Source organism: Trichechus manatus, unplaced genomic scaffold (genome assembly GCF_000243295.1).
Source record: "Trichechus manatus latirostris isolate Lorelei unplaced genomic scaffold, TriManLat1.0 scaffold00037, whole genome shotgun sequence".
Lineage (NCBI taxonomy): Eukaryota > Metazoa > Chordata > Mammalia > Sirenia > Trichechidae > Trichechus > Trichechus manatus.
Genome location: NW_004443973.1, coordinates 1,315,931 through 1,338,829, shown reverse-complemented (window position 1 = coordinate 1,338,829; position 22,899 = coordinate 1,315,931). Strand labels below are relative to the sequence as shown.

Here is a 22,899-nt window from a genome sequence, read left to right as displayed (position 1 = left end):
TCTATGCTCTGAAATACCTTTAGTAGTAGTGGTGTTAATTCTTCTCTGAAAGTTTGGTGGAATTCCCAGTGAAGCCATCCGGGCCAGGGTTTTTTTTTGGTTGGGAGTTTTTAAGTTACCTTTTCAATCTCTTCTTCTGTTATGGGTTTATTTAGTTGTTCTACCTCTGTTTGTGTTAGTTTAGGTAGGTAGTCAGTTTCTAGAAATTTGTCCATTTCCTCTAGGCTTTCAAATTTGTTAGAGTACAATTTTTCATAGTATTCTGTTATGATGCTTTTAATTTCAGTTGAGTTTGTTGTGATATCACCCATCTCATTTCTTATACAAGTTATTTGCTTCCTCTCCTGTTTTTCTTTTGTCAGTTTGGCCAGTGGTTTATCGATTTTGTTGATCTTTACAAAGAACCAGATTTTGGTCTTGTTAACTCTTTCAATTGTTTTTCTATTCTCTATTTCATTTAATTCTGCTCTAATTCTTATTATTTCCTTTCTTCTGGTGCCCAAGGGCTTCTTTTGCTGCTCTTTCTTAAAATTTATTTTAAAAGAGGCTTAACTACACTGAGAATTTTCTACTTTATACCTTTTAATACATATTATCAGAGGTTACTCTTACAGAGTTTTACCCATTTATCTCCTTCTAATTTCCATAAAGTATAAAAGTAGAAATAAATCTTCTCTATATGTGCAACATTCTCTAAAATAGGGCAATAAACTAATAATTCAATTCATGTTAATAATAAAAAGTTCACTTTAAAATCCATTTAATTTCCCTGTTTATTCATTGACTCAGCATCACAAGTCTTCAGCTAATATAGTAATATGACCTTTATTAATCTCATAAACACTAGAAAAAAATCACAATAAAATGCCCATGGAATGTAGTAAATATTGATTTCCCCTTATTTATCAATTGAAAACTCTATTAATTGGCCCTTCTAAATATGACAGTAATTGACATTTATGACTCAGAAGCACACCAATGCCCAAAAGTAATTCTGAATAATCAAAGAAAGGACAACTTTTGCTCAATAGTCATTGATAAAATCAGGATAATAATACATCTCATGTAGTAGTTGAGAATATAAAATAAGACAGTGTATGGAAACCACCTAGCACAGTACCTGGCAGGGTCAGCAGGTTTTTGCCTCCTAGAGTCAAGTTTGGCAGCCACATTTGGATTAGTAGTTATTCAATTAATATTTTGTTTATCAGAATGTCACACTTCTAGTCTTAGTTATCCAATAAAAAAATTTCCTTAACTGAATGCTAGCAACTTCTTTTAAGTGTTACTTTCTAACTCCGTCAATGTTTTTCATGGGATATACTGACTGAAGCAACCAAGTTTGGTTCGTTTAACCATTCCTTACGCATCAAAGTTCTCTTCTGTTCACCTCAACGTAGCTGATCTTAAAAGACACCCTGAAACACCAACACTTGAGCTCAAATTCTTTCATCCTCCAGATAAAGAAGAGTCGCACCTATTTTGGAATTCGTCTCTGTGCACTTCATTGGATAGTTCTAAGATATTGTTAGTGCTGCCTAATATGCTTTAGGAAACCCTGCTGGCACGGTAGTTAAGAACTATGGCTGCTAACCAAAAGGTCAGTAGTTCGAATCCACCAGTTGCTCCTTGGAAATTCTATGGGGCAGTTCTGCGCTGTCCCATAGGGTCACTATGAGGCAGAATTAACTCCATGGCAATAGGTTTAATATGCTTTAAAGTTTCTGGGTGGTGCAAACTGTTAATTCACTCAGAATGCTGGAGATTCAAATCAAGCCAGAGGTGTCTCAGAAAAAAAACCTGGCAATCTACTTCCAAAATTCAGCCACTGAAAACCCTATGGTGCTCCTCTTTCCCCATGTCTATGAAGAAGCTATTCTTAAAGGGAAAATTAAGCTTTATGAAGGAGAAACTTGGTGAACACCAACTGATCCTTAACCAAGTGCTCCGAGTCAACATTACCAACAACAGGACCAACAGACATCACACTACATCTGATGTGGTACACAAAGGACACATCATTTACATAGCATCCTCACAAAAAACAGCATGTTCTGAATCTAATCATGAAGAAATAGACAAACTCAAATTGAAGGACAGTCTACAAAACCAGCTTGTCTTCTTAAAACACGTCAAGGTCGTGAAAGACAAAGAAAGGCTGAGGATCTGTTCCAGATTAAAGAGACATGACAACTAAATGCAACACACTGGATCTAGGATTTTGGAGAAGAGGACTGGCTATGAAGAACATGACAATCATTGTTAAAATTTGAACATGGATCCCACTTTAGATGTTAGACTATATCAGTGTTAAATATCCTGAATGTGATAATTATACACACACAAAAAAGTTTTACTTAAAAAAAACCTATGGAGTGCAGTTCTACTTTGATACACATGAAGCCATTATGAGTCAGAATCAACTTAATGGCAACTAGTTTAATATGCTTGAAAATCAAACATTTGTTAAGAATTTTGTCCATATGAAACATTTTAATTGTTTGGGTCAGGGAAACTATGCTCTTAAAAGTTGTGTTTGTTTTTAAGCCTGATTCTTAAACAGCTCTACACACAAACATACACACCTCTTTCAACACAGCGGTTTCTAGGTCTACCATGAAGATATCCTTACCATAGTTGTAATTGTTCCGGAAATAGGTCTTCTGTGTAGCTCTAATAGGCTTACATTTGCAGCGTTCTGAAAAATACAATATGTTAGCTATAAGCAAAATTTCAGCAATAGCTTTCTTTTGTTTATTCACATTTTTTTGGTAAGACTGGACCCCAGTCTGGCAGTGAGTAGGCTCTTAGCAATTCTATGTTTCTGATCTTTCTCCTGGAACTACATAGGGTTGCTATGAGTGGGAATCGACTCGACGGCAATAAGTTTGGTTTTATATAGCTTCTTATTCAATATCAATATGCTCATAAGTTACCACCTTCCAAAAAAACACCCAAATTCTGAGGAAACACTGTTCATCAATATTATGGATTGAATTCTGTTTCCCAAAAACATCAGTTGTAAATCCTAACCCCTATACCTGTGGTTATAATCCTATTTGGGAATGGGTTTTCTTTGTTATGTTAATGAGGCAGTATTAGTACCGGGTGTGTCTTAAATCAATCTATTTTGAGATATAAAAGAGCACATTAAGCGCAAGCAAGCAAGCAGGCAGGCAGAGATGAGGGAAAGATAGATGCCAAGCCACATGAAGATTGCTGAGGAACAGAAGCTGAAAAGAGACAAAGACCTTCCTCCAGAGCTGACAGAGAGAGAAAGCCTTCCCCCTAGTGCTGGAACCCTGAATCTGGACTTCTAGCCTCCGAGCTGTGAGAAAATAAATGTTTGTTAAAGCCACTCACTTGTGACATTTTTGTTATAGCAGCACTAGATAACTAAGACAGCCACCATGCATGAGAGTGTGACCCCTGAATCCTGAAAGAAGCATGATTAGTTCATATGGGAGTAGAATCAATACCTGCTTAGAGGCAATTTTCTGCTTATGCCAAGGTAATTGGTTTACCCCTGGGGAGTACCACCTAACCTTTATATACGTTTTACAGATCACACAGTACTGCTCCAATTATTAGCCTATGGATCTGAAAGCAACTCAATCAGACAAGCAGGTGTTATTACCACTTTTGTTTACTGATGAGACTCAGAGGGGCTAAATGGCCTGCCCAAGACAGTAATTGGTAATTCAAGGAATTCAACATACCTTTCTCTCACTTGAAACCCAGTGAGCTTAATGAAGGTCCTAAGAAGAGGGGTTACAAGCCCCCTTTCTAGGTAGAGTAGCTACTATTTAACTCAATGATATTTTTATGCTTATTTGCAGGAAATTACTATGTACACATTTTGAAAAGAGAAATTCCATATTTTTAAAATATTTGGTGAGTGATAACCAGAAAACATTTTCTATGTAATACAGGTATACACCAAACAAGTTCTAACTATCTCAAAGTATTTCATATATAGTGTAGATCATTCAATATACTGGAGAGTGGATTATTATACCTTTTATAGAAGGGTTGCACTTCCAAGATTACTTAGCTAAGAAATACACAGAATAACCATGGTAAATGGTTAGTAATTACAGTCATTATAAAACTATAAAATAATACACAATTATTTTAGAAAGCATTTTATTGTATGCAAAGACTTCTTTAATACCTCTGAAAAAGCTTTATTAAAATGAAATAGCATGAGTTTCTTCTATTTTGACACAGAAAAAAAAAGAACACATGAACCAGAGAAAAGAATGCCAATAGAAAAGTTTTTCTTAAAAAATGTTTTATGTTAGCATGGAGATCAATAAAAGACAGGAGCTTTTGTTAACCATTTGATATTGTGTTTTCTAATCAAAATAAATTTTATTTCCATGTGAAGACGTAAACCCTTACTGTCAGCTCTAAGTTTTAGAGAATAAGGCATCTCCAACAGTTCTTATCCCTGAAATGAGAATTTCTCAACAGTATGCACCACACTTCCCTTGTTCCGCAGATAATCTTTAACACATGATTTCTGGTAAGTAAGGTTCTCAGCCCAATAAACAGTGTGTAATATCAGTGCAGAGGTGCGGGAGTGGGAGTGGGAACATTAGTGATTCAGTGGTAGAATTTTTACCTTCCATGCAAGAGACCCAGGTTCTATTCCTGGCAAACGCACTCCACGTGCAGCCACCACCCATTTGTCAGTGGAGGCTTCTGTGTTGCTATGATGCTGAACAGGTTTCAGTGAAAGCCAGACTAAGTTGGAGTAGAAAGAAAGATCTGGAGGTTTACTTCTAAAAATCAGCTAATGAAAACTCAATGGATCACAACAGTCCAATCTACAACTAATCATGGGAATGGTGCAGGATCAGACAGTACTTTGTTCTGTTGTGCATGGGGTCACCATGAGTTGGTGGCTGACTCAACAGTAGCTAATAACAACACAACAACATCACTGCAACCAGATGTTCCTTAGAAGTGAGGATGGCAAGATTTCAACTTGCGTAATTGGGACACATTACCTGGAAAGACCAAGTGCTAGAAAAGGACATCATGTTTGGTAAAGGGGGGCAACAAAAATGAGGGAAGCCCTCAGTGAGATGGATTGATACAATGGCTACAAAAATACACTCAAACATACCAACAACCATGAAGATAGCGTATCACCAGGCAACGTTTCGTTTTGTTATGCATAAAGTTGCCCTAAGTTGGAGCAAACTCAATGGCAACTAACAACAACGTTAATATCAGTGCTTGTTAATATTTTGAAGAGATATTCTCCAAAAATAACTTCTTAGTGAAATGATTGTATTCCCATTTGAAAGAAAATGGGAAGTTATTATATTTTTCTTGCCTACCTGTATAGATGTTTTATCTTATAGTGAAATGTTACACATATTTTAAAGGCAAAGTGAGATGCTTGAAATTAAAGACTACAGAGCTGATTTCACTGCTAGATGACAAGGTCCAGGATGTGCCTATGGAAGTGAACAGCTAGGGTAGAGTGGATGAGCAGGTTAGAGAAGCACAAAAGTCAAAGCATTAGATGGCTCATCTACTTTATCATCAGAGTCATCAAAATGGCAACAAGAAGGGGTGCCATTGTGGAACTTGCTTTGATAGCCCTTAAATGGAGGTTGGCAATATACCATTTGGTCTTCCAGAAGGTCAGTTCCACCACCCTTCTAGAAACATCTAGAGATGGTGAAACACCCCTGGAACCCTATCTCCAGAACCACCTTCTCTCTTGCTAAAATTGCAAGTCCAAGTCACCAAACGGACACTTTATGAAAAATCTAGAGGGTCTTATTATTACCAGGGTATTAAAAAAAAAAAAAACCCTAATGTCCTGATCTAAATGATGAAATAAATACCCAAACAAAAGACACCTTCTTCAGAATCAGAAATTAAGCCAACTGCGCAGATGAAGTAGAGCAATACTACTGCAGTAGAGACCAGAGAAGCACCATGGTTAAAAGGATGGATATTACTGTCAGACATAGCTGGATTTAATATAACATAACATTGATATTATAAAATATAAAAATATTTTAATAACTCAATTCATAGTAATTTGCACTTTGTAAAAGCGAATTGCTTAAGATTGAGGTGTCTGACATGATATTAATAAAGAAATTTGGTTTATCCCTTTAGGATTTATGCCACTAGAAAATTTAAAATAAACTGCCTTTTACAATGTTTCTGGATCCAAGAATCATTCAGTATATACAAAATACAGAAAAAGGTGATGCAATTTTGCCTGTTTTCTTTTGCAACATCTTAAGTGTTGCATTTTGTGATATATTCTAAAGAGGTCAAATAACCAGAAGATAACCTAACATAACCTCTTAGAAGGTTACGTATTTACTTGGTGTCAAGCACAGAGACAAAAAGTGGAAGTTCCAGTCAACTGCTCACTCCTTTCATTTCATGACCTAGCATATAGTATGTTTGATACTCAGTAGGTGTTCATTAAATTTTTAATGGATGGTGGGATGGATGAACTAATAAACTAACTATGAAGTTTTAAAGTCCTGGGGAAATCATGGCATCACTTACCAAATAAGAAAGTTGCATGAAGGAAATTTTTAATAAAAAAGATAACTTCAGTCATTAAATATGTTGAACTTGAAGTACAAATAGGATACCCAGGTAGAAATATTTATTGGAGGCAAATGTGATACTCTACCTGAAAGAACTATCAGAACTAGATTCACAAAGGTGGTGATTAAGCCAATGTAGCTGGATGAACTCCAATAAGAAAACATAATCATAAGGAGATAGGAGCAAAGGCCAGGCACAGAGCCTTGGGAAATGCCCACAGCTGTGGCATGGGAGGAGAAGAACTAGAACAATTTGCATAATAGCTCAGGGAGAAGAATGATCAAGAAAGACAATTGGTCAAAATTGTCAAATGTTGCAAAGTAATGAAAAAACACTATGGTTGTAGCTACTCTATAATTATAAAAATGCTATTTTTTATCTGTCATAATTTTCTTCCAAAGGAGGGTAGAAGTCCACCCAAGTTAATTCAACCCCTACACAGGATTGCTATGAGTCGGAATTGACTTGATGGCAATGAGTTTTTTTGTTTTATAGACAGTAAACATTTACACTGAAGAGAAACTTAGATTCCTTCCCAAAATTGGTAGGGAGCTGTCATGGATTGAATTGTGTCACCCAAAAACATCTGTCAAGTTGGCTGGGTCATGATTCCCAGTATTGTATGATTGTGAACCATTTTGTAATCTGATGTGATTTCCTTACGTGTTGGGAACTCTATCACTATGGATGTAATAAGGTGGATTATACTGATGAGGTCTACTAGATAGTGTCTTAAGGCAATCTCTTTTGAGATAGAAAAGAGAGAAGCGAGCAGAGACACATGGGAACCTCATACCACCAAGAAAGCAGTGCCGGCAGCAGAGCATGTCCTTTGGACCTGAGTTTCTTGCACTGAGATGCTCCCAGAAAAAGGGAAGACTGATGGCATCACAAGGACCTTTCTCCAGAGCCAACAGAGAAAGAAAGCCTTCCTCTGGAGCTGATGCCTTGAATTTGGACTTGTAGCCTGCTAGACTGTGAGAGAATAAATTTCTCTTTGTTAAAAGCCATTCACTTGTGCTATTTCTGTTATAGCAGCACTAGATGACTAAGACAGGGCCAAAGGGGATGAAAAGATTTGCAAAAGAGAATGGGTCTATACTACCCAAACTAGGGATAGGCCATTCCAGTGAAAAAGGGGATGTCTTGGGCAAGCCTGGCAGCCACATGCAAACAGCAATCTTCAATTATTCAGCAGCTGCCACTTAGCCACCCAGAGGAGTTTCTCTGGAGGAACTTTGAAGCAGGACTTCCAAAGGATTTGGTCTGGTTCAAACCTCTGCTGAGAATTTGCATTTCTAACAAGTTCCCCGCTGAGAATTTGCACTTCTAACAAACTCCCAGGAAGTTATACATAAGAGTCACTTGGGTATCTTGTTAAAATGCAGGTTCTGATTCAGTATATCTGGGATGGAAATGCAAATTCTCATCAGGGAACTTGTTTGAAATGCAAGTTTTCAGCAGGGGTTCGAACTGGAACAAGACTGTTTGAAGCCCTGCTTTGAAGCAATGCCAGGAAGAGATTAGTGAAAACTCTGGGAGAGTATCCAGTTTACACTAGGGGACACTGTTAATGTTTTCCTAAGTGGAAGATATATCAGAAGGGAACTCAAGTCAGTACAATCTCATCTGATGTTAGGGAACAGACCCAGAGAAGTATCTTGTTCATGTTCATACGATTAATTAGCATCAAAATTTACCAACTAGATCTCCTCTCCAGAGAAATTCTGTTTTTTCAAATGTAAAAGCTCATCATTTGCTCACTATCACAAAAAAGAAAAGTAGGGAAATTATTTTTTGGAATTATTTTAATAAAAACATACCCTTTCATTGACCCATTTGGATACCTGCCTTAATTTTCTGTGCTGATCTGACAAGACCAAGTGATTTGACGGAATAGAACTAAAATTTTTTTTCTCCATATCCAGGCTGGGGAAACTAGGAAAGATCTGCTCCTTATTATGATAGTGGGTTTGCAAAAGCAAAGCACACTCACAGTTTGGAAGCGTCGCAGAATCATTATCTCCAAAAAACAAAGAAAAGTGTTGAGCTCCCTTTCTTCCTTAGCGCTTCCTGTGAGCATTACTGTGCTTTGAAGCAAAGGATAAATTAGCTGGAGGGATAGAATTTCTTTTCTAAATTCCAGAGAGAAACAGCTTGACACATTTGAAAGATAGGCTATGTGGGTTACAATATTTTTTGTGTCTTCCTCATTTCCTGTTTCATTATGATCAACCTTAGCTGTTACATTACCTCCAAGTATAAAATTTTGAGTGTGAACAGATTATTATTTCCTTTTGGAACATGTCAATATGGTGGTGTGTTTTTTTAACAAGCATAACGAGCTTTGGTTTTGTTTGTTTTTTGTTTTTTTTTGCTTCCATCACTGCCATTACACCAGCAAAATATTTACTAAGAGGAACAGTAAACTCTGAACCAGGGAACACTACATCCATTCTAGGTAGTTTTAATATACTGAACTATTTTTGCGTATTGTTTGTAGTGTTGTTAATGTCCTCTGCTTGCTCCCTCTCACACACTGAAGTGCTATTCTAACATAGCTTCTGGACAAACTGATAGTTCATGCATGCATTTGACCAGAAATTTTGACTCGCCAGTTGCACCATTAAATAAATGAGCTTTTTGGTTTACTTTGACCAGATATATAGTAGGAGTGGTCTTTAAAACAGCACCATTGCTAGACACCAATAATATCCAACTGATTTGTGACATTGAAGAACATTGTCAATTACATCAAGAAGGTAACAAAATAATTCTAAATAAATAGTTTTAATTCACTTAAGTTTTTAAGAAGATCAAGGTTTGTCGGGGCACCTTTGGTAGACATTGCCATGGGTCAAACACTTGTTACCCTGATAAGATTCAGAGGAAATCACCAGTGAAAATTGTCCCAAGTTAATCAAAACCAATGTTTCAAATTATTTTATACAATCATAAATGTTCAACTTTCCCATATAAGACACCTTGAAAAAGCAGGACATACTGGCCCAAATCAGTGCAAATTACTAAAAGGAAGTGAAATAGAAGAAGTATATAGTAACTAACTGTACTTATAACATTCTTACAGAAACAAATGCAGCATTAGTATTAGTAGAAAAAACTGGGAACAATCCAAATATCCATGAACATTAGAAGGAATAAATGTAGTAGAGTCCTATGATAGAACTTGATATAGCAATGAAAATGTAAAACTACTGCTACATACAACACAATGAAGAGGGAAAAAAGCCACACACACACACACACACACATATACACACACATGTACACACAATACTGTAGTATTCCATTTATATAAAGTCCAAATCAGACAAAATTAATCTATGGGTATGAAAACTCCTGCTAGTAGGTACCCTTGGGGAAAAGGGTAGAAGCAGTCATTTGAAAGACGCCCAAGGGAGCCTTCTGGAGTACTGGTAATGTTATATATTTTGATCTGTGTAGTGGTTACATGAGAGTGGTTACTTGTGATTGTGCACTTTTCTGCATGTATGCCATACTTCATTTAAGTTTATTTTATAGTAAGATAGAATAACAGAGTCCATCCTGTCTCTCCCACTGAATGCAGCTAAAAAAGCTGAGAAGAATGAATGAAACAACTCCTTAAGGACTGTAAAAAGTCAATAGTAGCAGGCAGATTGGGGAAGATCAGTGCCATCAAACTGATGATAGTGGTGAGTCTACCATTTTCCCCCTCTGGTATCCCCAGCCTGGACTCAACACAGCCCATAATCTGGTAGTGGGCATCCATACAAAAAGAATATTCCTAGAGAAGCCCTCTAGTTCTGGCTCAAGAAGTGCAAAAAGAGTCTCCTAACACTCCCTTCTTTTCCATCTGAGGCTTCAAGCAATCCAGGGGTAATGGCAGCAGCAACAATGGAAGCAAGTGAGGCCCTCAGGAACCTAAAATTCTAAGTAAGGGGAACCTTCCTCTTTGAAGGAAGGACTTCTGGGCCAGGAAAGTGGAGGAAAATCCCCATTGCTTTTTCTCTATATATATCCTCCCTCCACTTGGCTCCACACCCAGGACCAAGCATACGGAGTGCATGACAGAGTGGGGTAAATAAAGCCCCAGCTTTTGGGCCAAGGAACCAAAAAGCAAAGTCCTAGGGTACTGAAAAGTACCAGAGAGATTGCAGAGATAGAGGAGCTTGGGAATGCAATCCCATAGTTGTTTATGAACTGCGGGGATCACCTCTGAGCTGGGCATGTGCAGCTCTGACACTAAACAATATACTGGTATATTAAAGGTCACTGAGTGGTGCACACATGTATAGATCTGAAAGTTACTGCAAAGGCTTTGGAAATGGAATTGACATTAAAATGACAACCCACAGAAGGCTGGTCAGAATCTGTAGCTCAAATCCTCCTGAGTTGATTCCTGTTAAAACAAAAATACCTATTTTCTCCATATGATTTTAAATAGGACTCAAAGTCTTATAATACTCAAAATTAAATAGTCATAATATTCAAAATTCCAAGATACAATGCAGAATTACTCTACATATGAAGAACCAGGAAAATCTCAACTTGTGTATGACAATTAGATGACACAGATGTTAACATTATCTGACAACGATTTTAAAGCAGCTATTATAAAAATGCTCCAACAAGTAAGGGTGTACACCTTTGAAATGAATGAAAAGATAGAAAGTCTTAGCAAAAAAAAATATATGTATATGTATATATATACATATGATATAAAGAAGAACCAAATGGAAATTTTACAATGGAAAAATAGAATAACTAAAAAAAAAAATTCACAGGATAGGCTCAAGAGCAGAATGGAGCTGACAGAGTAAAGAGTCAGTGAAATTTAAGTTAGACTGTTAGAAATGATCTAAACAAGAGAAAAAAAAAAAAGATTGAAAAAGAAAAATGAACACAGCCCCCGGGACCTATGGGACAATATCAAAACATCCAACATTGGTATCATCATAGTCCTGGAAGTATAAGAGAAGGAGTGTGATACCAAAAAAAAAAAAAAAAGAAGAAATAATGCCTGAAAGCTTCCAAAATTTGGCAAAAAACATAGATTTATCAAATTCAATAAGCTTAGCTAACCCCTTAACATGATAATCCCAAAGAAATAAATCCCTAGACACATCATAGCCTAACTGCTGAAAACTAAAAGAAAACAAAATTGAAAGCAAGCAAAGAAAACTGACACATTGTGTATATCACTAGTCATAATTGAACAGCAGCATTTTGGAAAACAGTTTGGGAGTTTTTAATAAAGTTAAATGCACACTTAACTTATAACCCACAATCCTATTCTTAGGTATTTAACCTAGAGAGATGATCTGTACACGAATGTTTATAGGGCACTATTCATGACTGCCAAAAACTGAAAACAACCCAAAAGTTCTTCAGCGGGTTAATGGATAAACAAATGGCCATACTTCCAAGTAATGAAATATGTAGCAAGAAAAAAGGAATGAACTATTCATACATGCAATGACTAGGATGAATCTCAAAGGCATGCTGAGTGAAAAAAAGCTGATATCAAAAGGTTACATACTCCACCATTCCATTTACATGATAATCTCAATGAGATAAAACTATAGTTAAAGATAAAGAACATACCAGTGGCTGTCAGGGGTTATGGGCTGGGGAAGTCGTGATTATAAAGAATAGATCAAGGGAGTTTTTTTGGGTGATGGGACTGTATCCTGATTGTGGCTGTGGTAGTTACGCATATCTACACCTGTGTTCAAATTCATAGAACTGCATACCAAAAGAAAAGGTCAATTTTATTATATGTTAACTTAAAAATAAAATTAATATAAATATTTAAGTTTACCTTAAAATGTAGGTTTTAAATATCCCAAGTAAGACTTGGGGATCTAGGTTATACCAAAAACTAATTTTACCCACAAATAAAATCAGGAAGATAATAATATACTCACCACTGCTTGGTCCTCTACAGTTTCCATTACTAGAATCCATAGGAAAATCTGAAAGGAGGTGATAGAATAGAGAGAACCAGAACATATCTGTTATTATTTCAAGCAGTCCCATATAAAAATCTAATTCAGTCACAAATTTGATTTGGTAAGAGCCCAGGTTTCTTAAGAAAATAGATTCTTATTTGTGTCCTGAGGTTGACACTCCATCATTTGTTGGTCAAATAAGGACAGATCAATTCTTTTGTCTGGTGAAAGGTGATAGTCTTTTGAAATCCGCATTTATGCATAAAATTTCAGGATTTAATGAATAACTACTTAAGATTTCAAGTTTCAGGAAATCTGTGAATTGTGATATCTCACAATAAAATCTCTGCACATATTAGGCACTCACCAAACACTTGTGACTTGATGACTAAAAGACCCAAACATGCCTCTTCAATAAATAAATGAATCACACTACTGGCGTATATTTAAATCCTTAGTACCTAAAGAAAACATTCAGAAAGTATTCTTGTACCCTTTGATAACTGCAGACTAAATAGTTCTTCAACAGAAAGGAAACCTACCATCCAGAGATTATTTAAACTAGTGCAATTAATAGACACGGCAATAATCGAAAATTGCATTTATTCTTTCCATGATCCCATAAATACCAGGAAATGATATGATAAAGGTCTTCTGTGTTCTAGTTGAGAAAGCGGCCTCTAATGAATAACATTGAGTGCCACAGCAAACACCTTGCTGAGAGATACTGTTCTTAGCTATATATTCTTACTGACATCCTACTGGGATGTCAAAGGCGCCCTGGTGGAGCAGTGGTTAAGCACTTGGCTGCTAATCAAAAGGTTGGCAGTTTGAACCCACCAGCCAGAGAAAGATGTGGCAATCTGCTTCCGTAAATATTACAGCTTTGGAAACCCTATGGGGGCAGCTCTACTCTGTTCTATAGGGTTGCTATGAGTCAGAATTGACTTGATGGTACATAATAACTGAAATGTCAACACATCAGTACCAATAGCACCTAGTACGTATTGAATATGGGGAATGAGGAAAGGGGTTGAATCAAGGCTAACTCCCAAGCCTGGACAGCTAGGGTGGGTGGTCCCTCTCATCAATATAGAAAGTACTAGGGGAAAAAAATGGATGTATGAGGGTAAGGAAATGGTGAGTTCATTTTGGGACATGCTAAGATTGAGAGGCTTGGGGTTAGACATCAGAATCTGGAATTTACTTTCTCTGTTATCTCAAAAGTGTAGTGAAGTAGTACTCTCTTATCTCCTGGAATCATAGTCCAGGGCCACCTTCTATTCTCTTAAGCCATATATAAATAAGCTTTCAAAATACAATGGAAAATACTTTGTCCCTTTAAATACAGTGCAACAGGCAAAGGACTCAGATTTTCTATAAATTTAGGAATCGTCTCTTTTCTTAGTAAGAGAAGAAGTATAGTGTAGAATAGGCTCTGGATTGAATCTTGACTTTTTCTTACCAATTTTATGAACTTAGGCAAGCCATTAACTTCTCTATATATCTCAGTTTCCTTTTCTGCAACATGGGAATAATAGTACCTACCATGCAGTTACTATGAGAATTAAATGAGCTAATAGGCATAAAGCACATAGAATGGCACCTAGCATGTGGTAAGTGCTGTTAGTTCTTACTCTGTTGTTGCAAATGATCCCCACACTAAGGATGACCATATATCCTCTACAAAAGAGGTGGCTGTTGTTGTTTAACATATACCATGCTTTGTAATTTATTAATCACTTCACACGAATATTCGTTTTGTTCTTCACAGTCTCCAGTCAATGTCAAACAACCTGCTCAAGGTACAAAATTAATGGCAAAATCCCAACTGTGATGGTTAATTTTATATATCAACTTGGCTAGCGTATAGTACCCAGTTACTTAATCAAACACTAACCTATGTGTTGCTATGACTATAGTGATTAACATCTAGAATCAATAGACTTTAAGAACAGGAGATTACCCTTTATAACTTGGGTGGGCCTCACTCAATCAGTACTTCAATTTAAGAGCAAAAACTGAGGTTTCCCAGAAAAGAACTCCTGCCCAGTTTCTGGCCTGCCCTAGAAATTTCAGACTTGCCAGTCCCTATAATCATGTGAGCCAATTTCTTAAAACAAGTCTCTCAATTTATCCTATTGGCTCTGTTTCTCTGGAGAACCTGACCAATACACCAACTAAGAGCCTGTAACACTAAAAATGTGGTTTTCTTTAAATTGAAGAAATATAGCCAACTCTTAATTATTCAAACTATATGTCTCTATGGTGGTCTCTTGGTCTCCCCTTTCTAGATATCTAATAGAAACAGAAAGTCCAAATATAACTTAGTCAATTTTTCTATTTATAGAAACAACTATTTGAATGTTTGGTGGGAATGAAATAAAAAATGAATGATTAAAATAAGGTTTGAGGACTACGTAGAATGAAATGACCTGTACTGTTAAGATTCCATTATCACTGATAATGGAGTTAGCCATAAATAAAATTAAATACCATGAACACTCTGAAATATTCTTCCCTGTCCCATCCAGAGTGACTTTTTACACTATGAAGTATCCTGAGAACCATGTTTTCTCTGTAGTCTTAATCTAAAATTTCCATTTCTCCTTTCCATTCCATTTCTCTCCTCATATCACCTAAATAATTCTTCCTTCTTGGTATTTGGCTCCTGAAATATTTGTAGACCAGGGCTAAAGAAAAGGCTGCCTGTTTCTTAGAGAGTGGAGAAATGATTAAACAGCATTTCATGCATGTGAAAGTTGGCGCAGCCCTGCCAGTCGGGAGAAGGCCTAGAGAAATCTGTTGAGCAAGAGCCGGGGTGACAAGTTAGCACTACCACGGAAACCAGCTATGACTGAGGAGTGATTATAAAGCCCTTGGCATGCCAAACTGTGGGTGTTGTATAAATAGCTGTTAAGTATCACACCATAAATTTTCTTAAATGCTTGATTTCTGAGATAAACTATTTGTAGTTAACACACATAGATCAGCCTTATTTTTTTTTTTTTTTTTTTTTCCTTTTGCTCCCAGAGTGTTTTCTTCTTGAGTCTGAGGCCCAGGGCTATTTGTATGAAATGAAATATAAACTTTATATATTTGGTAGAAATAAGATCTGCTTTTCCAGACAGGTCCCAGCATGAAGTTTGTTTCTAGAGCTGAACTGATAAAAATTCTAGATGGTATCTACATTTACCAACATATCCATTTTAAAAAAGAAAACATCAATTTGCTATAACAATCTATAATAGTAAAATAACATCATCAGCAACAATTTGTTAAGATCTGCTATGTGCCATGTATTGGACTCAATACTTTATATATGTTATTCAATTTAATCTTTGCTGTGCCCTTGGGATGTAGGTGGTATTGTCACCATTTTCCAGATAAGAAAATCTTGAATCAAAGAGGTTATATAATTTTCCTATAACACTTAACATGGGAAGAATCAGGGTTTAAACCCTGATTTGCCTGATATCAAGCCTATACTCTTTACTCACCATGCCATACTAAAGATTTGACTAAATGTCTTAACTGGCTGAATGAATAAATTGAGCTGAATTCTCACATAATTACTTTAAAGCAGTTGAACATGTAACCACAACCTTGCGGTAAATATAAAATATGTAAGGAGAATAAATTTAATGCGAATTCATTAGTAATGGTCAGGATGCGTCCCTTGCGCTATAAAAGTATGTTTGCCTTAAGTATTTTGAAGCAAAAAGCAATTAAAGCAATAATCCATTTCAACAGAACTTTGCTTTTGAAAATGCCCTTAGCTTGTTTGTGGAGTCATAATATACTATGGGGAAACAGTTCCACGTGAATAGTAGGATTTGAAAACTCCTCTTGGCATTGAAAAAACGTGAAAGGCTGTCACATTTTATTCAGGGAGACCTTGTTTTTATATCTAGCTGGGATAGATTCTAGTCATAAGTCGCAGGGACTCCATCTATACCTTGCGAAAAAAAAAAAAAAAACTTCCTTCATGAACTATCATATCTCATTGGACCACAGAATACATTGCATCTTATATTAAACTGGTCACATGTGGTAGTTCCTAAGTAATTCCAGGTGTCTGACAGTTTGACCCAGCATAGGCAATGCAATTTTCAGCAAGCTGGCCCTGGAAGGCAGGAGGCTCTTCAGGCTAGAATCCACACCCCTGCTCTCTACCCCCACCTCCCACCATAGTCTCAGGTTCATACTGGAGGTTATGGCTGGAGCTTATGGTAAATGTGGTGGGGGGAGGATCATCAATAAAAGTATGATTCCAACTGCAACCTACTCCTTATTTTTCGAGCAAGGGTGTTGTCAAAAGCACATTATTATAACATTTTAAAGAAGCTCAGAGATTAAGTTCCATGGACTGACAGAATGTTTCCATGCAAGTCCTGTTGGAGAGCTTCCATGAGACAACTGTGCTAGGTTTGGTTCACAGTGATAGGTAATTCAGGGGCGTTTAATGAAACTGCTTCTTCTCAGTACTGAATAGCATGATGTTTGAGAGCCATTAACACTGTCAAACCTGTCTCATTTGGGGTCCATCTTGAAGAGAAGTTTAAGGGAATATCTTCTCCTTTAAGGGGAGGAATCCATTTCAACGTGAACCGTCTCATTCCTAGCCCTTGGCCTGAGAGGAGCACCAGAAGTTAACTAATCCTAAGTGCCTGACAGGCCAGGGAAGCAACTGCACTGAGCTCTTCCCAAGTGTGCAGAGCCAATGGCTTTAGTGAGAACAGAGATTCAGGAGTGCTCCTTTAGCACACAGATTAATAATGCATTTCTTTCTGATTATTTTATACAACAAGTCAGGGGTGGATTATACAACAGGCAAGGTAAGCATGGTGGGCAGAGTGCCTACCTTGCTTACCAGATCATCTGTAGTGAAGAATTTCACATTTTTTCACCACACCAGAGATTCTGCTTCTAAGTATGGCTGGCATCTCTCTCCCAATCCCTTGGGACCTTCCTATAGAATCAAAGCCTCTTTTCAATTTACAATCCTTGACAGGGACAGATGAACCCAGTAAGCAAGGTAAGCAGGGGCTTGCTTGTGCTTACTTACTAATTTGTAGTGAACAATTTCACATGGGTTTGACTGTGGTGAAACCCATGTGAAATTGTTCACTACAGATTAGTAAGTAAGCACAAGTGAACCTGAGCTTACCTTGCCTGTTGGATAATCCATTTCTGCAACTAGCTCTTGTTTCTTGATTAAAATTACAAAAATAGATACACTTAAAAGGTAATAACCTACGTGAGGTGGACCACTGATAAGTTCTTAAAATCTTTCTGTTCAGTTTTGGTTTTCCAACTGTTTGTACAAGTACTCCCACTTCCCTACTCACTTTACGTTATGTGAGTTAATGTGCACAGAAAGCGGCAGAAAGGTCCTTAATTTTTCTGAATCAGTCCCCTGATAACCAAAAACTACTTCCTAGAAATGGGCTAAGTTTATGAGCTTAGTCCGAGCAAATTGAGAGGCAGAGGAAGAAAAAACTGATGCCCAAGAAATGTACAGAGATGGTAGCAAGCCATCCAGGGAGGGTGTGAAAGAAAACTCCTCTGAAGGATTGGGTTTATTTTTAAAGTGTACGAAGGATGAAATTCAAGGTTTGGGTTAGTGGGTAGGAATGATACCGAATTAGAATTAAATGGACCATAGTGAATTAGGTTTAGTTGGAGTCTGAGTGTTTTGAATGTCATAATTAGAACAAATGCTAGTGAGAAAACAACTTGCAATTGATTCCATTAAAAGTAGAGCTGCAATAAAGTTTTATGGCAGAGAAAGATTGAAATAAATGTGTGGTTGATGCAGTTACTGAGAAAGGGCATAAAATAAGGTACTAAAGACAAGTTACTTGCAGAGAGTAAAGTGGGATAAAAATGAATTACTGTTGTGTAGGGGGATAAAGGGGTGAGATTAAAAATAACATTACACAAGTGTATGATGATAACAAGCCTTGACTATAACCCTTTTCATCCATATGCCATTTACAAAATGACTTGAAGGCAAGTGGGCATGCGAAAAGAGTCCAGCAATTTCCCTCCGACAGCTCTGCGGCTAGAGCAAGTCACAGAAGCTAATTAGCAGTGCATAGCAATGTTTCACAGCTGTTTCAGTCTGGAATGGAAGAACAATTTATCTCATTGAAAGGAGGAGGAAATTTAAGGTGAAGGTAATTGCTCAAATTGGGTTTTGAGCAAACACATACCACTAACATCTGTGGGTTGGAGTAAGTTTACTGGAATTATCTTGGCATTTTTAGAGATTAGAAGAAAACAGGGCTTTAGTTTTCTGTTTTCTCCACATAATTTTAACCAGCAGCTAAAACACTAAAGAGACGGAAAACTGGTGGCTGAGAATTCATGAGAATGGGGCAAGAAAGCTCAGTAATTATGAACATATTAAGAAAGGAAGAAACCAGCTTCACTATGCAAAATAGTTACTTTGACAAGCGAAGGGGGAAAGTGAAGGGTCTCTGTTGAGTGCAAATGTGATGTGAGTGGAATGAATGGAGTGTTTTTGAAAGCCAGATCAGATACCTCAATAAAGGGCATCAGTTTGGAAGGGTAATAAGATGAGATAAAAAAAGGGAATGGTTCTCCAGAGAGGAGTGATCAGAACAGAAAAGAAAGAATTAGAGAGGGAAAGCAAGTAACAAGGACTCCAAATAGTGGAGAGGCTGAGCGACGAGGAGAGGCCGGGCAGTGTCAGTACTTACCCGCTCCATCCGTGGTGATGATGGCCTCGGGAGAGATGCACACTCCCCGGTCGTACACCGGCAGCTCCTCGCAGGCGAGACTCTCCGGCCACGAGTGGCGGTACTTGATGAGGATGGGCTCGCAGCCCTGCCGGGCCCGCTCGCACACAGACTTGCAGGGCTTGATGGGCTCGCGCTGGAAGTCAATGGTGCAGATGGGCGCGTACATGGCACAGAGGAAAAAGAGCAGATCGGGGCTGCAGTGGGTGCCCAGCAGACCTTCAAACTGCTCGATGGCCAGGATGGCGTTGGCCTGGGTGCTGTGGTGCAGGTGGTTGGGCATCTTGGTCATGTTCCAGGGCAGGGACTTGCACAGGGGGATGCGGACGGGCTCACAGGCTGCAGCTCGGGCTCCGGGCACCCGGAACAGGCAGAGCGCAGCCAGGGCTAGCAGCCCGGTCCGCAGCAGCAGCATCCCTTCCCGGTTGCAACAGATCATGCTCCCTGCAGGATGGGACCGGGTGCAGCAGTGGCGTGGACGCCGAGAGGCCGTCCGCCGTTCTTCCTCCCTCCTTAGGTGGACACAATGATCTGGGAGCTTCTCCTCCCTCCTGCAATCTTCTAGCTTCCTTGGATCAAATTCCCCCAATAGGGTCCCACGAGCTGCGCCCAATTCCAGCCGCCGCCGCCCGTGCTACTCCAGCTCTGGCCGCTCTTTCCCGACGTCTAAGCCTTCTGGGGCAGCAGCACCTACTTATTCCTCTCTTTCTGGCAGAAGCACCAGACCTCGCAGATCAATCAGATGAGAGGAATATCAGAAGAAGCAGAGAGAAATAAGAACAAAAGTAGAATTCAGCTGAGGTAGCTGAAGTTCTGGCGCGTCACGTCCCCTAGATCACAAAAGGTGCTTAAAGCAGCATTAAATTTTCCAAAGCGAGGGGTTAAGGTGGAGAAGGGAGGGAGGGGAAACCAGAGGCGAAAAAAATTCCTAATGGGGGTGTGTGTGTGTGTGTGGAGAAGGATGCAGCAGGAGTTTGCAAGTCTGGCAGGCTGAAGAAGTTCTAATCCTTGGTGTGAGCCAGCGGAGCCTCGCCAGGAGGTCTGTGCCTCGGACCCAGCTGCTCTTCGTTCCCCACCTCCGGGCCACAGAGGGAGCTCCGCCCCGCGGCGCAGTCCCTGCCCTCCGATGGCTGCTCCCTATCCCAGGAAAAGGGTGGGAGGTCGGGGAAGAGAAGGTCTGTGGGTTGATGGGGTTGGGGAGGGAAGTTTTGAGACGCAGTGAGGATGCGATTATCCAAGACTTTGCTGACCCGAGTTGTGCACCCAATTGGGGAGATCGCCTCTTCCCCACCCTCACTCTGGGGAGGCCGTCGTGCCACCCCTGGCCCCAAGGATGAGCCCCTAGCCCCTCACAGAAGAGTCCGCCCCAATCCCCCACTGGGAAGTCCCTTCCCCCTGCGCCAGTTCCCGACTTGGCAATCCACCCAAGCCTCTGGAGATACTCCCTTTAAACAAACTGCAGAAACTTAGACCTGAGGGAAAATGTTTAAGCAAAGTCACTTTAAATGTTCAAGTCGCAGACAGACAGCTATAAACAGTGGTGGAGCCTTATCAACCCAAAGTTTAGTGACTACAGAGATCTGCGTTTTTTAATAACCAGGTGGGGGGAAATTGCCTTTCATAAAAAGAGAAGAAAATGTTGTGTACAATTACAAATAGGCCACCAGAAGCAAGGAGCAGGGAGATGTTTTTCTTTAAAATTTTTCTTTGCCTTGCCATATCAGAACTTTTGAGTCTTGCCTTTTAATCTTGAAAGTGGCAACTAACTACTTTAAAGCACTTGACTTTTTTTCTGATTTTACTCACTAAAAGAAAATGACACATCTAACTCTTCTCACCAACAACTTCACCTAACACTGGAGAGAAAGGTGTAGGAAAATTACACCACACGGGTCGTGATGAGGATCGGCTATATCTTAAAACCAAAAACAAAATAATCCTTTCCCTTTCCATCCAGATGAGTTCAATCTAGAGGAAAAAATAGAAACAGATCCCCTTGTGGTCTGCTCCTTCTACTAATGAGCCCTCTCTCTTTCCGTCCTTCCCTTTTCAGGAGAGATCGTAAATGAAATGACCTGCAAACTGGCACAGGACCCTTTCAATGGGAAACCACTGCGCAGAAAGATTGCAGAATGTCAGCATACACAGCCCTCATTGAGAAGAGAAGGAAACAAAGCCTAAAACAAAACAGGAAGTCACCTTTGCCCTGCATCATTGAAATATTTCTCTGCTTTAATCCAGCCATTTCTCACAGTCAATGATAAGCATAGAAAATATGCCCCTACTTCAGGGAACACAGTGGGATGTCAGTTTCAATTTTCCAACACTGACTTGGAGGCAGCACTTATAAAATGTAAGTGGTAACTTGAGTTTATGGAGTTTTATCTCTAAAATGACTATAAACAGCAGTGTGTGGCTGCTATGAATTTTTGGGAAGGAAGTTTGTTCCACTTAGGAGAAAAAAACAACAGATGGTAGATAGGAGGAGTCATTTAGCTAGCATAAAAACTGCCTGGTCTACAATTATTTAGTGTCATTTAAGAAACAAGGCCAAAAATTATATAAGTGAATGAGAAGAAAATGATTTCACAAGTAGAATTTAGAGGAAAAAAAGCAATAAAAAACAGTCAATATTAAAATATTTTGGAGCTATTCTGTATGAAGAAAATGGAACTGGGATTGTCAATAAATTAGAAGAAGGAAGTGAAAGGTAGATGGAAGAGATCGTTTGCTAAATACTTCGTCCCGTTCATCTTAAATCTTACAGCACAAGAAGAAATGAGCAAATTGTTACAATGGTTCTACAACTATCTGAAATAAAGTCTATTTTCCTTCCCAGGCTCAAAAGTCAATTATGCTCTTTGTCAAACATGTCCCCTCACAACTTTTCTTTCATCTAAGTTTGTGCTTTTTATCACAACCCAAAATAAATTTCACTGCCTTCAGGAAGCCTTTTTGAGTATCTTGCCTGATTCTGTCCATTTTTCTGGCTCGTTCCCCTTGAACATTGTTCATTTGTGGAAACTATTTTCTAGCACCTGCCAATTCATTGCTTAAAAAAAAAACCCTTTCATTATTTCATTTGGATATGTTCTGCCTTCCTAAATAGCAGGTATACTTTTTGAAACAAAAGACTCCATCTTCTATTTCTTTTGAAGTGGACATTTAAGAAATAACGGCTGATGGAATTTGGAATGCAATACTTTAAATATTAAATTATAAATGTCTTAAAGAGAAGTAAAATACAAATTCAGTAAATAGCTGAGGTTTGAAAATAGGCTACGTAATCATGGAGGAAACACAAAAAAGTAGATTTAGCATACAGTTTCCGTTAATGGATGAGCTGTACCCTACAAAATGAGTGCCTTCAATCTTGCCCACATTTAAAGAAAATTAAGGGAAGGATAAAACCTGGTCCCTTGGAGAAAATAGATCATAGGTAATTTGTTTCTTTTATGTTCTATTTTACAATTTTATTTAACCAGAATTTGACAGAACATTGATCCTTGTGTAAAACTGCACCTGGGCTACAGGAATGACACCTGATTGCTTTAGACATTTCTCCATAATTGTTGAGGAAA

At 38.4% G+C, this 22,899-nt stretch overlaps 1 protein-coding gene across 1 annotated transcript in view; it reads right to left on the bottom strand.

The window, feature by feature from the left end:
• FRZB (frizzled related protein) overlaps nt 1–19,941 on the bottom strand; it is a 29,931-nt gene extending 9,990 nt beyond the window's left edge. Inside the window, exons 1-3 of the mRNA XM_004375446.1 lie at nt 19,280–19,941; nt 12,528–12,575; nt 2,633–2,698 (exon numbers count right to left, since the gene is read on the bottom strand). Coding sequence (XP_004375503.1) covers nt 2,633–2,698; nt 12,528–12,575; nt 19,280–19,757 — 592 coding nt within the window. The 5' untranslated portion in view covers nt 19,758–19,941. The remainder of the gene's footprint in view (nt 1–2,632; nt 2,699–12,527; nt 12,576–19,279) is intronic.
• Nucleotides 19,942–22,899: the final 2,958 nt, after the last annotated feature.